The following is a 17,413-nucleotide window of genomic DNA, read 5'->3' as shown; positions in this document are numbered from 1 at the left end:
AGTGACCAGTCCTTCTTAAAATGTCATGCTAAAGCAGTATTAGTCTGTTTCAGTGCCAATATTTAACTTTTTTTTTGTGTGTGTGTTTAAAGATCCACTGCATTTTTCTTTCATGTTTATTTTTGTTTGGTTGTTTTTTGTTACTAAAATGTTGTTTGTGGATTTATTTGAAACTAATAAAATGCCAAAACTATATTTACTGTTTCCCATCAAAAACGAGTTGCTCCATCCTGTTGCACAAAGTTGAAAAATAATCCAGCGTTTTATCGAGTTGTCTTATAAATCATAAGCCAAACATTGGTGAAGTATATTTTTTATTAATTTTTTTTAAATAAAAACTTGAAATATAATTTGTATTAAACCATACATTTTGAAATGTCTCAAAATACAAGAACAATACCATACTCCTGTATTTAGTTGATTGTTAATATTACAACTTCTTCGAAGATGCATAGACAGTCTGTACAGATGGTTTCAAACACTTCCTTCCTAGGAATATATTAGAATCAGTAAAAATGTTGATATCAATACACTAATGGCTTATTCTGTCAGGCCAGATGCTTTCAAACCCCCATGATACAGTAAGGCGGCTTGTATCATATTAACAAAAATGCAAAATAGTTTAATGATTATATAGAGTACAGAGTGTATTGATCTTCATTATGTAACATTTATATATGTTAAGTGGTTCCCTGGGGGGGACAAGCCAGTAATTGCAACATTAGTTTGCATGCTTTTAATGCCAACAATAATCACACTTTCTTCAATTGGTCGTTTCTGTAAATTAAACATATTTTAATATATGTCATATTGCGATATGTCGCAATATGGATAACAAAAATAAAAAATTAGTTTGATCAGATTTTGACTTTGTAAAATATCTTTGTAAATCAAATTAAACAATCTGTAATTTTCTGTTACAAATTAAGTGACTGATTCTGAATACTGTCTAAACCTCTCTTTGATGGAACGTGATTGTGAAGTTTCAAATTTCAGTGCTTATTATAGCTTTTGGTAAAGTGTACATCATATTTAGAATATCATAGAAATTCCTCCCCGAAGTATAACGAGGCATATAATGGTTCAAAATAAATTAACCTTTGACCTCTCGATTTAATTAGTACATATCTTAACACACCAGGCAATTGCCTTCAAAATTGATTCTAATTTTCCTAAACTAAAACATGCCAAACTTTCAAATCTATAGGATGTAATGCATGTGTACAAAAGTTTTATATTTTATATCAAAACTTTTCATTTTAGATATGCAATGCCGTGTGATAAGCTTACTCTAATGTAAGAATCAGCATATAAATAAATTATAATACATTGACAAATATCCTTAGTGTGAATATGACGAAATAGCTGCTTTTCAAGGGTTTCATATGTTGACATATTTTCTGTCAAAGAAAATAGAAAAGAAAAGAAAAAAAAAAGTAGTGATTGAGCAAAGAACAGCCTATCTACTGAACAGCTAAACTTAATGGGATTTTAATGATGCAATTTTATTTCTCAGTAGTTTGGTCATTTCTTTGTTGTGAGAAATGTGAGTCCCAGGTGAGCACACATCCTTTTCCAAGTGTAAAAAAGTTATCATCTGTCCTTGTTAAATTTGCACCTGAAATCATAAAATCATTGTTATTAATTTCAAAGAAAAATAAAATAAATTACTGGCAACTAAATGCAATATAATGCAATCACTTACTAGCTCATAATATATTTCATTTGGTTTAGCATGCCACTCTCAAATTGCAGCATCAGATGTTTGTTTAGCAGCCGTATCTTGGGGTGTTACATCTGTGTGTGTCACTAGACCCTGGGAATCTCCAATATTATCTACAGCATCCTCCCACACATCATCCTCTGCCTCTGATTGAGGTTCTGTTGAAGTAACAGGCTCGTGTTGCAAGGAGCCCTTTGCATTTTCTTCAGGTAAAATTGGTGTCTTTACCTCTTTTGCTGCCACAAGTGGTGGTTCAACATCTTCAGACACAACTGAAGGCTCTGTCTTTGCTTCCTTTTTTTCCTGTTCAACCACCTGCAACATTGCTTCCTTTACCTCTGGTGTCACAACAAAAAGCGCTGCAGCTGCTACCCCAACAACTGGGCCAATAGCTGTTGTCACCATCACAGGGGCTAAAGCAGATGTCTGTGTTGCTGGTGTTTCTTCAACAATAGTCACAGGAGGTGTCTCTATCACTGCCACAACTGGTGTCGCTTTTACCAAAGGCACGACTGGAGTTGTTGGTGTCTGTACTATCTGCTCAACAACCGGTGTCTGCACGGCTGGGGTCACAGCAGGTGCTTCTGCTTCTGAAGCTACAGGCACTGGTGTCTCTGCCACGGACACTGTTGGCTTTACTGCTAGAGTTTCTACTATTGTGCTCACAACTGATGTTTCTGCTGCTGCAGTCACTGCTGGTAGAACTACTGGAGGTGCAGCTTCTTTTACAGTCACTGAAACCAGAGCTGGTGTCTGTACCACCGGGATCGTAACAGGTCTCTCTACTACTGTAATTGCAGTTGGTGCTCCTACTATAGTTTCTTGTACTAGCCTCACAACTGCCCTTTCTGCTATTGGAGTCACAGTTGATGTTATCATCACCGGGGTCACAACTGGTGTCTCTGCCAGTGCAACTGAAGTTGGTTTTACTACAGCAGTTTCAACTACTGGGATCACAGCTGACGTTTCTGCTGCTGAAGTTCCTGCTGGTGTAACTGGAGTTGCTGCTTCTGTTACAATTACTGAAATCGGATCTGGTATTTCTACCACTAGTGATGTCTCTGCCACTACAATTGAAGATACTGCTGGAGTTTCTACTACTAGGGTCACATTTTGTTCTGATGCTACTAGAGTTACAGCTGATGTAGCTACTACAGAAGATACAGTCTCTGGTACTGTCTCTGGAATTATAGCTGGTATCTCAACGACTGGTGTATGTGTCACTGCAGCTACAGTTGGTTTTACTGATGTGATGGAAGCCACAGGAGTTTTGATTACTTGGCTCACTGTTGTTTCTGCAAATGGGGTCACATCTAGTGTAACTTCTGGAGGTACAGTTTCTGTCATTGAAGTAACAGCTGATGTCTCCGCCACAGATGTTACACCTAATGACATTATCACTGGACCTACAGTTGGTGACTGTACTCCTGGGATCTCTACTACAGGGGACACATTTGTTTTCTCTATTACATCTGCCACTAGAACTGGAGTTGATTTTACAGCTGTGAAAGATATAACTGGTGTTTCTACATCTGTGCTCACAACTGCTGCTTCTGCTACTGTAGTCACAACTGCTGCGCTGAATACTGAAGATGCAGCCACTGTTACTAGCACTGAACCAAGATCTGGTGTTGCTACCACTGGAATCACATTCTGTATGTCTACTACTGGGGCCACAGCAGTCCTCACAATCACTGATTCAACATTTGGTGTTTCTGCTGCTACAGTCACAACTGGTGTGTCTTCCACTGGTGCTACAACCATTGACTCTTTGCCTAGAGTTACAAATTGTGTTACTTCATCTAGAGGTGTAGCTGGTGTCACTACCACAGAAATAACAGTAGGCATCTCCTCCACTTGTTCCTTGATCACTGTTGTCAAAACTGACGTGTCAGTGTCTATGTTTTGATTCTGTGGAGTTACAACAGAATTGAGAGTATCAGTCGTCTTTGCCATAGATGTAACCACTGGCGTTTCTACTTCAAGTTCTGTAACCACTGATGTGACAATAGGTTTCTCCACTTCCAGCTCAGTTACAACAGCTGTCTCTACTTTAACTTCTGTTACCACTGGCATTTCAACCTTCGGTTCTGTCACTTCAAGTGTCGCTGCTCTGAGTTCACTCACTACTTGTGTTTGTATCTCAGAAACAGAAATGTCTGGCATTTCTGCTGTAACTTCAAAGCTCAATGGTGGTACCTGTGCTATGGGCGTTGCTTCCGTTACTGCTGGAATTTCATCTTTAATTTCTGCCTTGTCTAACTGTAACTCATTTGACCGTGTCGTTTCTATCAACTGTTCAATAGGTTCACATTTTAGCCTACCATCTTCATCTGCTTCATTCATGTGTTCACTCACATTACTAACTTCCATTTGTGTAGCAGTATCGTTTTGTGCCAGCACTGTGGTTGCAGCCACTTCAATCACAGTCAGCCCTGAGTCATACCTTTCTGGATCTGATTGGGGAGCAATAGCCATCGTAACCTTTTCTTCTGGAACTGCTGTTTCTTTCATTAATGTTGATGATATTGCTGAGGCTTGGTCACCATCTATTGCTTCAGCATGAACTACAGTCATTTCAGATGCATCACCCTCTTGTTCTGTTGCCTTCGGTAGCTCTGATATTGTGAGTGCCTGTGCTACTGGTTCAATCACTGTAAGTTTCTCTTTCCCTGACTGTTTTGTTGTGTTCTCAATAATGGAAACCATCTCTAAAACTTTACCAGTCTTAATATTCTCGTTTGTCATTGGTTGTTCATTCTCTTTGGGTGGTTCTGGACTATGTTTGGTGTCTTCACTGCACTCCTCTGTTTGAGAACCCACTATTTCTATTGGTACAGGTCTTGCTTCAACTTCTGGCAATGCTGTCTCTAGAGGTGTCAGTATGACTTCACAACTAGTTTCGAGCTCTGCTGGTGTTTCTGTGCGCTCAGATACATCTTTTGAAAACCTAGGAACAACTGTGTGTTCTCTAATTTCATGTACCGTCTCTCCATTTTCAGTATCCGCATCAACAGTTATTTCAGCAGATTCATCAGTAGTATTTGTATCAGCAGAAACATCTTGATTGTCTGTTTCATTGCTTTCAGTATTTGCTAAAAGTTGCCCTTCTTTTACAGCAAGTTCCTCTACCTCTTTCACAAAAATCCTGTCCATTCTGTCACTTGCACTGTCATCCACTTTGTTATTATCCATATCTGTATCAATGTCTTCTTTATAGATCTCTTCAGCCTGCTCAACTAATACCGATTCTGGAAGTGACACCTCCTTAGCTGGCATCTGTTCTCTGGCTAATGATTCATCCACAGCTTCTGGAATGTTTTCAGCCATTTTCTCACTGATGTCCTCTACAGTCACTGCTGAATCACCTGCTAAAAAGACTGTATCTTTTGCCCCAACTTGTATTTCACAGACATCAACTTGTATTGATACACCTTCTACTTCTAAATTGTCTTCTAACTCCAGTGTCTCTGCCACTATGTGATCTGAATTTATAATACTCTCTTTGCTTTCCAGACACTCCTCCACTGAGGCAATCATTTCAATTTCTTCCTCAGGGACATCTGAGGCTTTACTTGTAGTAGTGTCAGAAATGTTGTCTACAACGCCATGTGTCAAAGTTTCAACTACTTCAGTGAGTGCAGCTTGCTCAAACTCAGCATGTGACAATTCAACATCTGGTACCTTCAGCTCTTTTTCAGGTTTAGCAGCTAATGGTTGTTCATACACCGGTTCCTCTAACTCTGGATATAATGGAGACTCTGTTTCAGGACCATGGGTGTAGTCTGACATAACCTGGTCCAGCCCAGCTTCACTTTGCATTGTATCAATCATTTGTCCGAGTTCAATACCAGTTGTACATTCCTCTGTTTTGCCCTCCATATGAGTCTCCTCTGATTCTTCCATTAAAGGCTCTGCCACTAATTTAATGACTTGCTCTATGTCCAGCTGAGTTTCAGTGGAAGATTCTTCTTCATTCACAATTATTTCCTGATACTCAGTCTTCACATAGTTGATTTCAGCTTCATAGACCTCATCTGTCTCATGTCCTGCAGCTTCAGGTTCATCTGTTAAGTTATCAGAAACTAATTCAGTTGGGACAGCATCGCTCACTTCAGGTATTGCCTCCACTAAGTGTGCAGGGAGATGCTCTTCAACAGACTCTATTTCTTGAGATACTAGACCTGTACATATTGCTGTTGCTTCAGTTTTCTTATGTGCAACCAAAACCTTTGTTTCTTCTTGTGTGTATGACTGTACAATATAAGGTGAACATGACACAGCCAGAGATTCCTGTCTTTCATCTTTTGTAGTTACTGATTGAACACTTGGAGTCATGCAGATAGATTGAAGAGCTTCCTGTAGGATCACATCGGATGTTTGTACACCATATTCAGCCGACACTGGTGTAACATGTCCAGATGTCCAGGGTGATTCAGTTAGTTGCGAGACTGCCGAGACCATTTCAGTAGTGTCATCCCCAGTGAATTGTTCACTTGCTGGTTCTGGGGCAGTGACCGCATCAGCTGTCAACTCCACAATGTCCTCAGATAAGGTGTCATCCTGTGTTGTCCACTCAGCAGATGACACTGGTGTTACAATGCTTTCCTCAATGATGCCTTCCTCTGGTATATCACTCAGTTGTTGATGTTTGCTCACAAAGTCTGTGAGTTCTTCAAAGTCCTCTGATAGACCATGTATGACGGTTGGTCCAGTGTTACTTGACATTTTAGCTGCAATTTTGGGAACTAAGTCATTGGATGTGTCCTTTTCTAACACTTGTAATGTCATCTCTGGCTTCTCATGTTCTATTGTTATTTCAACTCGTTGTTCATTAACCTCCTTCACACTCTCAGGCTCAATTATTTCATACTCAGACAGGGGAATGATAGCTGGGGTTTCATCATCTTCATCATCTGTTTCGTTATCCTTAGCAGCCTCATCGGAGGACGTTTGTTCTTGCCTTGCTTCAGATTTTCTTTTTTTATGCCCTGGAATAAGTTTCTTCGTAGAAAATGAATCGTCTTTGTTCATCTCACTGTCTGAAGGTATCTGCTCAGGGGTACTACTTTCTCCAGTTCTGACCTTTCTCTTTGGGGTGACCATTTTTTTAAACATTTTCCATGTGGATCCCATTTCTCCCTCTGCAGGACTTCCTGTTTGTTCATTAGATGATGTGAGATTATCATAATCACCCTCAAATGAACTTCCAAGTGGAGAGTCAGTTGTTTTCTCATTTTCTTCTCCTTTGTCTGCCGTTTCATTCTCATTTGTTTTTCTAGCCCTTTTTTTAGAGGAGCCACCACAAATCAGTGCCTCCCAGGAAACGGTGGTGTCAGATTTCTTTTTGGACTCTTGAGGGCTTACATCAGCAACCAGCTCCTCTTCAGCAGGTTTTGGTTCCCCAATCACTGATTCCTCGACTTTCCCTTGCTCTGTCAATTCCAAGAATGGCTTTGGCTGTTCAGAGACTTGTTCCTCTGCCTCGATCATCTTTTCTGCAGCTTTACTTTCTCTCTGCTTTCTTGTGGAAAATTTCCTAAAAAGTCTTTTAAGTGGACTTCCTTGTACCTTATCTTTCTCTAGAAAATTCAGAAGCTCTCCTTCAGGTAACAACGTGTCATCGGCTTTCTCCACTGCATCTTTTTCTTCCTCTGATAAAATATAAGGGATATCAAGACACATGCATTTACTGTCCTCACGTTCAGCCTCCTCTGCATCAATTTTCTCGATTCTTTTGAGTTCCTCTTCCTTACTCTCTTTCTGTATTTCCTCTTCTTTCTTTCTTTTTCTTAAACTGGCAAAGATACCCTGTGTAAAGAATTGCTTGATTGGTGACATTTGTTCCTCCGGCTCAGGACTTTCTTTTGCCATTTCTTTATCAGGTGTGTCCTCCACATGATGTTCCACTAACTTTATGTCCGGATCCAGCTCCGTTTCATTGTCTGTTTGTTGAAAGGGTTCTGCTGCATCAGGCTGGGAAAACGCCTCACTTTTGTGAGTCTCGTCAGTCGTGTTTTCATTTGCTGCCACTGCACTGTTCTCTTGAGTGTCATTGGAGTCATCTGAGGGACTTGCAACTCTTTCTTCTTGCTCATTTGCTTCAGTCTTTTCACATGTGTCTTTTTTTAGGGTAAACTTAAATCCAACAAATCTGAAGATTTTTTTGAAGCCAACTTCATTGATATCATTCACTTGGTTGTCCTCCTTAGGTTCTTCACCATCCCCATTGACCATCTCTGTGCTCTCATTCTTAATGTTTGGTTGAAGAGCATCCATTTCCTGAAGGTCTTCAGTTGTTTCTGTGCCATCTTCTTTCAGAGTGACAAACCCTGAGCCAACTAACAAAATATAAAGAAAGAAAGTTCAAGAAAGTTGAGTATGTATGCTATATATGTGTGTGTGTGTGTGTATGAAGTATTTGTGCTTGGATATTTACTACTATATAAGCGCTGTTTTCATTTCAAATTGGAAACAATGAGGGAGAATAGCAATAACATAGTACCACCTACCATCTGCAAGTACTCTTTCCTCAAAGTGCCCATTTAATTCATCTGCATGGCTCCTTGTCTTTACATTCAAATTGGAGATCTGTCCATTTTTCTGTAACAACTAAGCAAAAGACAGTACAAATTAAGGAGTGACCAACAAGGTAAACAATGGATTTAGCTATCTGTCCTTATGACTCATAAAGGAACAATAAATAATGTTAATTTGCATTGTACAAACATTACACAAACTAAAATAATACAAAATTTTGCTATAAATGTATATTGTCTCAAAGTATATAGTAAGATAATGAATAATGAACAATAACATACTCAAAAGGTTATGGTTAAAATCAGTTGGCTCAGTCAGGCCAAAAAATAAATAAATAAATTAGTACTGTATATGGTGACAGATTGAAGTTAAGAAATTCCCCAAACATTTTTCAAAGGTTATCACAATATCATTTGAATACATTTGCTTAATGTTAACCACCTAATCACAATGTAGTTTGAAGGAGAGGTCCCTTGGGATAACTAACAAAACAAAATAAATGAACACATTCATGGAATCCGAGTATCAGATAGCTCTCCTTTGACTAAAAGCCATTTCACAGACTTCCTGTTAAACCATGGCTGACCTCATCATGTTTTACATGGAAAATCAATGCACCCAGTACAGTAAGGGAAAATTCCATCAATCCTTTGGGAATAAGAGCACTACAAATATCCCTATCCATTAATGTGCACACATTAGTCCAAAACAACTGACATGTTGAAATAAACCGTCTTTCAAAAAACAAAAGGAAATTGCATTTTAAATTCTTAACCTACACATTTAATACAATACAATAATTCAGATGAACAAGAAAAAAAACATCAAAGGCCAAACCAGTAATTCAATCCACATGATAAGAAGCAGTGTAGTAGTGATTAAATACTTTTAAATCTAATTTAAAGTTTAGAGTCTGGGTGTAAAATAATTTACCATATCCTTCGAAAGCCATTGGGGAAGCATCAATTATTAGGGTTACTGTATTATTGTTGGCACTTGGCAGATGATTTGTACATGTGTGTGATTTTACCCAAATATGTCTACTCCTGCAGTTCTCATGCCACAAGATGACAGATTCTTCCTCAATGTCTTTCTTGAAAGTAAAAAACCAGCCACAATAGAATTTTCTCTCTTAAAAACTAAGATAAACTATCTAATCTGAACTACCATGACCTAATGCAAATTTTGTTCACTAAAGTGTATTTAGGCCAAACACCTATAAATAGGACAAAGTCACCTAATCTTCTTCCTTTCAACTTTTGACTTACTGCAGTTAAATAGCTGCAAATGAGGATATTGGATTTGTGTAATTTATTTTGTCATTTATTTTTTTGACATTTATTTTGACCACCCCCCCCCCCCCATAAATAATACATTTATAACATAAAGCAAAACACTCATTATAATATAACTTATTTCAGAGGGCTATCTGAAAATCTAGTGAGCTGCTTCCCCGTAAGAAAGATCATGTTATACAGTATGTGTGTTTATATATAGCCTATATACAGCATATATATATATATGTGTGTGTGTGATATCAGATGTTTCTTCAAAACAGCAATGAGATTGAGATCAAATGGAGATTATAGCTTCAGTCTCAAAATTTTCTTATGAGAAAAGCAATGTCACATGTGTCCACTGGTTTCAGAAAAGATGTCAACAATGTCTCAAACTGTGCTCAAATTTGCCAAAACACCAAAGACTGCAATCAAAACTCATATATGAAGACACATTTCTCATTGAATGATCAAGACTAAATTAACTGCTATCCCCATTAATTTGATGTCTCTATACTGTCAACAAATGTCTCAGATTTGAGTGTATTTTATGTATCCCTCAAGGAGAAACAAGGATAAAACATAACTGAGAAATCTCTTCTCCCGAGCTAAAAAAAAAGAGCAAACACTGAGCAATAATTTGATCCTCTGTCTACCTATCAAACATTCTTAACATCATATGCATGGTCTGCATTTCCACAAAAATGCTATATAGGCAGCTCGCTATGTTTTGAGATGCAGCCCGTGCGTGTCCTTAGATTCAGAAATCGTGCCTTTGAAAGTTTGTGAAGCATTTCTCTGCAAGCAGGAGATTTCATATATTCTACCTTGTCATCGGCTCTGCCGTCACCCTGAGCCTCGCTCGCTGCTGCAGTGACAGTGAGTTCCTCCGCCTCGTCCTCCTCGCATCTGCTGCTGGATGATGCCGTAGCTCCCATTTCACAATCCTTCTCTTCGCTTTCTTCCCTTTCACCCAATGTAACTGCAAAGCGAAAGGGAGGATATCCAAAGATGAGTGCTGAGCGGTGGTTGGACTCAGAAGTGATGCAGTTTGGCTCGATACAAGCTCTTTTAGGACGCATCCTTCCTGCATCACATGAACACACTGGCACGCCTCGACGGATCAATGGAGAGAGAACGAGAGTCCTGGGATGACCGAGGGACAACCAACTACAATGAATGTATTTATCTCGTAATTATGCTTCTCTTGCTTCTCGTGTGTTTTTATGTATAGTCCAATGATTGCATTAAGGTGAACTAAAAGCTTGTAAAAACAACTCATGACGTTTGTGGAATAACTATAGACAAATGCTTTTTTTTTTTTTTTATAATAAGACAAACGTTAAGTTAATTTCAAAGTTGAAAAAAGTAGTTCTCATGTGACCCTTTGAGGAAAGAAAAAATACTTCCTACATACAAAGACATTTTTTGTGATATAATTTGTTTTTAAACTGCCAAGAAATATTTTAATGTCAATCTCTTAATATTAAATCCAATTAAGTAGGCTAATTAAGAAGATAACTAAAACAATCGAAGGTCAAGCCAGAAATTCAATGCACATGGCCCACTCATTAATAAATGAAATGGCGAAAAGTATGTGGACACTCCCTAATTATCAGGTTTGTCTATTCCAATTAATGCTACATTGCTACAATATAATTATGTGCTTCTGATTTTGTTGTAATTTTCTGTCGTGAATGTGAATGACAAAGTTAGATCCATGTAGAAATTAGGGCTGTAACGGTTCAAATTACTAATGGTTCAGTTTTATCACGGTTTCGGTATGGTTTGGAATGTGCTGTGTTCAGGGAATAAAGGACTACTGTAAATTTTTTTTTAAAAAATAAGAACAATAATACAACTATAAGCAACAACAGCACAAATAAATACAATCGTTTTCAGGTTTTTCAGGTAGGCCTATCATAGTTTTCAAGCACATATGCCTGAATGTGCCTGAAAACTATGATTTTTTGGATTAGTGCACAAACAAATCTTCTCATAGCGTGCACGCGTGTCTCTTTCGTGTCTTGCGCTTGAATGTTTAAATTGGCAGATTGGAAGTTTAAACACAGATATAGCAACGTGTGCTGTTCAGGTTCTCTTACGAGAGGTTCTCTCGTATTGCGTAAGTTTAGCTTACGCCACGGGTAAAGTTCATCTTTGCTCGAGATATTGAAGCCAAAATTATCGTTAATTTTGTATATATTGTCAACGCAGTGCAGCAGCTGCAGACTTAGAGCAGGCTGTCTAGCGTGCTCATTGGCTGCCTTGCGGCAACTGCAGCAGCCTACCAGTGAGCCTGGCGTGACGTCACGCCCAATGGTGGCGCTTCGCGCCCACTACGCGTCACAGCCCGCGCAAGGGGGTGTGGCTTAGCGTATAAAAGCGGGGCTCAGAGGCTGCTTCCCTGATTTTCATCTCTTCAGCGAAGCTCTTCATTCCGCTGGATCCGAGAGAAGCCACCGCCGTAGAAACCAGCGACTGCCAGCAGAGGAAAGCGCCTGAGGAAGCCGGTCGACTTCTCGCCGCCTTCAGCCTTCCGTGCCAGCAACGCTATCCGGCGACAAATATCCTTTACTGCTCTTTGTCACTGTTTTACTTTGTCTGTGTGTGCTCGCCGCTGCGACACACGCTTTTACTAAAAAGAGTAAAACTCTTACTCTCTTTTAACAATGCCTCGCACGTCCTGTGGCTCGTGCCGAGCCCCGCTCAGCGCCGGAGACCACCACGTGATCTGCGCTCTCTGCCTGGGCCAGGACCACGCAGCCCTCGCACTTTCGTCAGGCGGCTGCATCCACTGCGAAGAGCTGCTATAGCGACCCTGCGGGCTCGTCTGGCTTCAAGGCCTGCTCCTTTTCTGCCGGAGCTCCACGCCAAACTCTCTAAATCGTGGAATGCACCTTTCTCCGCGCTCACGCTTGCTAATAAATGCCTCGTCTCCGGCACCGCTCACTCGCTACAAAGCTCTCATAAAACGTTCCCCGCTCAAAGTAACCGGGACGTCACATATGAAACAGCGTGCCATCGCTGTCAGCGAGCCGCCGTGTTTAAGCACTCATACCGGTCAGACTGCGAATGTATGCTAGGAGCTCGCTCACGAGCGCGTACTATCAGTCGCTCCGCCTCAAGCGCCGCTCGCGCTTCAGAAAGCCATTGTAAAACGCTCCCCATTCAATGTAATCGGGTCGTTACGTGCGAACCAGCCCAAAGCGGCTGTCAGCGAGCCGCTTCATTCAAGCACCGAGGGCGCACGCGCCGCGCCCACATCTCCGTTTCAGTTCCCGAAGCCCATAATGTGCGGCGACCGGAACCCGGAGGCCATTGCCTCCATACCCTGGCCACACATGCACAAGCATGGGAAGCCATTCCAGGGGTTTCAGAGTGGGTGCTAAGCACAATAAGACAGGGCTATGCACTACAGTTCGCTCGCCGTCCCCCGCGTTTTCACGCTCGGACCGAGTCGACAGTGAGCGCGAAAGTAGCACATCTACTCCGCGCAGAAATAGCCAAACTGCTGTGCAAAGGAGCTATAGAAACGGTGCCGCCTTCTCTGAGCGAGTCAGGCTTTTACAGCCGTTATTTTCTCGTACCGATGAAGGACGGAGGCCTGAGGCCTATATTAGATCTGAGATTTTGCCTGGTTAACAGCCAATTGGTACCAGCAGGGGGTGACAATGGGAGCGATTTCCCACCGAAAAATCATCTCGACAAATCATCTTCCAACTCAGGTTGGGGCGGCCTTTTCGAGGGCAGACCGGTCTTTGGCCTGTGGTCAGACCGAGAGAAATGCCTTCACATACACTGTCTGGAGATCCTGGCGGTCGAGAACGTGCTGAAGCGCTTCCTCCCATTCATACAGGACCAACACGTTCTAGTCCGCTCGTACAACATGTCGGTTGTGTCCTACGTGAACCGCCAGGGCGGTGTCAGATCCAGGAGCCTCTGCGACGCACGTGCCAGGGATACTGAACGAAGGACCAGACAGATTGTCCAGGGACAATATTCCCCCCGGGGAGCGGAAGTCGACCTATTAACGTCAAAGGACAACGCTCATTGCCCAGTGTTCTTTTCAAAGAACGAGGATGCGCTGGCCCAACTCTGGCCCAGCCGCCCGCTATATGCCTTCCCTCCAATCTCTATGTTACCACAGGTAATCAAGAGAATCAGGGAATCGCACAGCCCGGTGCTCCTCATAGCCCCGCGATGGGAGAACCAAACCTGGTTCCCGGAACTAACACGGCTGTCACACACAGCCCTGTGGCCGATTCCGGTGAGGAGGGGCCTGCGGCTCGATCTGGGATCCCCACCCAGAGCGATGGTCTCTGCACGTGTGGTTGATCAACGGATACCCGTTATCCTGCCAGAAGGAGTTATGAACACGATCACGCAATCTAGAGCCTCCTCTACGAGACGGCTATATGCGTCTAAATGGTCTTTGTTCTCCAAATGGTGCACCGACAAAAATCTGGACCCCAGAACGGGTGAGGTTTCGCAGGTGCTCGGTTTCCTTCAAGAGCTGCTGGATAAGGGCAGGTCCCCATCCACGCTCAAAGTATACGTGGCGGCCGTCGCAGCCTTCGCTGAGTCGAAGCAAGGCCGGTCGCTGGGAAGGAACGAGCTGGTCATCCGCTTCTTGAGAGGAGCCAGAAGGATGAACCCTCCACGCCCACCTTCGGTTCCTATTTGGGATCTCTCTGTGGTCCTAGAGGCCCTAAAGATGCATCCCTTCCAACCATTAGATTCAACGAATCTAAAATACCTCTCGCTCAAAACCGTTTTTCTTTTGTCTCTGTCATCAGTTAAACGTGTGGGGGACTTACACGCGCTATCTGTTAGCGCAGCGTGCCTTGAGTTTGGCCCGAATGACTCTAAAGTCATCCTCAAACCGAGTCATGGCTATGTCCCGAAGTTTCAGTGAGCTCAAGGACATCAAAGTGGAAGGATAGGAAGGCATCTAAGGTAGCTGCGGATTTATTGCAGACTGAGCGTGCGTTCCAGAGTCCCAGTTTGATTAAGGCGGGATGGGGGGAGGTTCAGGGATTTGGGAGGTCAGGTGATAAGGAAGGGGAGGTTTTGCTGAAGGGGAAAGGTGAATTAAGTTGGAGGGAATGGAGCGACGACGGTTGATCACTTTGTGGCGTGGAGAGATTGGAAGGATGGGGATGTGAAATGTAAGGAGGGTACTGGGAGGCATGAAGGGATCTGACGTAAGGACTGAGGAGGAATAGTGATCAAAGTGACTCCGGTTGCCAGGGGCAGTGAAAAATTGAGCAAGGAAAAAAATAATAAAGGAAAGGGGAGGGGAAGGGGGGTAGGGGAGGGACATGGGTGAAGGACATGGGTGAAGGACTCGCTCTCACAGAGCCCCCTGATCTTAATCTAATTGTAAATCCATGCACCACTATTTACGGATGTAGGATTTATAACTCAGTGAAATGAGAAAATGAAATAAAGGTCTCCAAACATCTGCAAGACATTGTATTTTGTCTGAATTTAAATTTTAATCAATTTTTGTACACTGTAAAAAAAACACATTAAAATATATATATATTTATATATATGATCAATAATTCATGGCAACATATGTTTTTACATTACTTTTACTTATATATATATATATATATATATATATATATATATATATATATATATATGATCAATAATTCATGGCAACACATGTTTTTACATTACTTTTACTTAAAAATAATTTCAACAATTTCAACTTTTTTTTATATGAGATATTTCTATATAGTTATATGAGATTCAACTGGATTTTCCAAGTCAATTGAATTTAATATAATTTAAGATGAAATGACCTGTACAGCCAATTTTATTATACAACTATGATTATACAACTATTATATAACTCAAAATATAACTATAATTTTAAGTTGAAATATTTGTTTTTAGTGAAAGCATCCAGCAATCCATCAGAAAGCAATGCTTTTTGTGAATGCAAGTTACTAAGAGTTATGTCCTAACCTTTACCATAAAATGTCTGTTCTCATAGAGAAGATAGTATGTATTTTTATGTACTATGCACAAGGATGATAGAAATGATCAAGAATTATAATTATTATTACCTCAACCAGTGTGAATATGTTGAAATGTAGGCACAGTAAAACAAGATTCTGTGTTCTGTTGTGGTCAAGCAGGGTTGGAATAATTTACAGCCATTGTAAATGGATTATGTAATTGTAAGAGAAAAGCCTAATTTGGGAGCAATGGAAGTAAAGATAAAAATATAGATTTTCCAGCCATTTTGGGCAGCACATACCCAAAAGAGATAAAGCGGAAAGTCTGGGCAGAGGGTGAATTAAAATCAACTGACTGGTCAAATGTTATTCTGAGGAGAAACAGTCTTTATCATAATGCAATTTAAGATTAAACGAGGCCATGTGAACTCAAACATCACGAGTGTGACAAACAACCCCACATAAAACACTCTGCAATGCTTCTCTTATGTTCTGGATCTCTCAAAGATTTCCCTCTGAAGGCATGTTCATTCATTTCAAAGGAAAGTTTGACCTTTTACGAAAGTAGGATAATTTAAATTTCCAAAAGGAAAGACCAAAAAGACCTCTGTTGTTTAGTACCTTAACATGAATGTTTACAACTTTTAAAAGAGTAGTTCACCCAAAAACCATTTACCCACTCTTGTGTAATTACGAAACGCATATGAGCATCACAAAAGGCAAAAGGATAACATTTATGATGCTCTTTTTTTATACAACATAGGCTGTCAAGCTCCAAAAAGGACAGGAACATTTTCATAACAAAGTTCATGTTGCACACATCCAAAACCTGACAGTCACAAAGCGCATGAGAAACAATGGTGTGTGGCGTCATGTCATTATGGATCAGGTTCATATTTATTTTACTGTATACATTTATGCAAAGAGACATTGCACCTCATGGTATGCATTTGATCAGTTCATGCATTCCTTCAAAACGGGTAAGGAAATTATGACAATATTTTCATGTTTGAGTGAAAAACTCAAACACACGAGAATGAACCTCATTGGTTCTTGCTGAAGCTCAAACGTGCAGCGTAACACGAGAATGAACCTCATTGGTTCTTGCTGAAGCTCAAACATGCTGCGTAACACGAGAATGAACCTCATTGGTTCTTGCTGAAGCTCAAACATGCTGCGTAACACGAGAATGAACCTCATTGGTTCTTGCTGAAGCTCAAACGTGCTGCGTAACACGAGAATGAACCTCATTGGTTCTTGCTGAAGCTCAAACGTGCTGCGTAACATGCACGAGAATTAACCTCATTGGTTCATATAGAAGCTCAAACGTGCTGCGTAACACGAGAATGAACCTCATTGGTTCTTGCTGAAGCTCAAACGTGCTGCGTAACTAGAGAATTAACCTCATTGGTTCATATAGAAGCTCAAACGTGCTGCGTAACACGAGAATTAACCTCATTGGTTTTTGCTGAAGCTCAAACGTGCTGCGTAACACGAGAATGAACCTCATTGGTTCATACAGAAGCTCAAACGTGCTGCTTAACACGAGAATGAACCTCATTGGTTCTTGCTGAAGCTCAAACGTGCTGCGTAACATGCACGAGAATGAACCTCATTGGTTCATACAGAAGCTCAAACGTGCTGCTTAACACGAGAATGAACCTCATTGGTTCATACAGAAGCTCAAACGTGCAGCGTAACATGAGAATGAACCTCATTGGTTCAAACAGAAGCACAAACGTGCAGCGTAACACGAGAATGAACCTCATTGGTTCATACAGAAGCTCAAACGTGCAGCGTAACACGAGAATGAACCTCATTGGTTCATACAGAAGCTCAAACGTGCTGTGTAAAACGAGAATGAACCTCATTGGTTCTTGTGGAACCTCATTGTTTCT

At 41.0% G+C, this 17,413-nt stretch overlaps 1 protein-coding gene across 1 annotated transcript; it reads right to left on the bottom strand.

Moving 5' to 3' along the window:
• Nucleotides 1-1,489: 1,489 nt before the first annotated feature.
• akap12a (A kinase (PRKA) anchor protein 12a) lies at nucleotides 1,490-10,689 on the bottom strand. The gene is made up of 4 exons (XM_056256041.1): nucleotides 10,368-10,689; nucleotides 8,236-8,335; nucleotides 1,706-8,064; nucleotides 1,490-1,618 (listed from the first exon to the last, which is right to left on the bottom strand). Exons 1-3 carry the CDS (start codon nucleotides 10,620-10,622, stop codon nucleotides 1,745-1,747), a joined length of 6,675 nt encoding a protein of 2,224 aa, XP_056112016.1. The 5' UTR covers nucleotides 10,623-10,689; the 3' UTR covers nucleotides 1,490-1,618; nucleotides 1,706-1,744.
• Nucleotides 10,690-17,413: the final 6,724 nt, after the last annotated feature.

The sequence above is a fragment of the Rhinichthys klamathensis genome, unplaced genomic scaffold (assembly GCF_029890125.1).
Source record: "Rhinichthys klamathensis goyatoka isolate OS25496 unplaced genomic scaffold, OSU_Roscu_1.1 h1tg000123l_1, whole genome shotgun sequence".
Taxonomy (NCBI): Eukaryota; Metazoa; Chordata; class Actinopteri; order Cypriniformes; family Leuciscidae; genus Rhinichthys; species Rhinichthys klamathensis.
Note: the sequence above shows the minus strand (reverse complement) of the source record. Positions and strands in the feature narration are given on the sequence as shown.

Bases quoted from the DNA above. Each gene is read 5' to 3' on its own strand.
- akap12a (XM_056256041.1), bottom strand. From the start codon at position 10,622: ATGCGTCCTAAAAGAGCTTGTATCGAGCCAAACTGCATCACTTCTGAG. The intron at 8,336-10,367 runs GTAGAATATATG...TCTTTTGCTTAG, and splicing joins ACGGCAGAGCCGATGACAAG to TTGTTACAGAAAAATGGACA. The intron at 8,065-8,235 runs GTAGGTGGTACT...ATATTTTGTTAG, and splicing joins GGAAAGAGTACTTGCAGATG to TTGGCTCAGGGTTTGTCACT.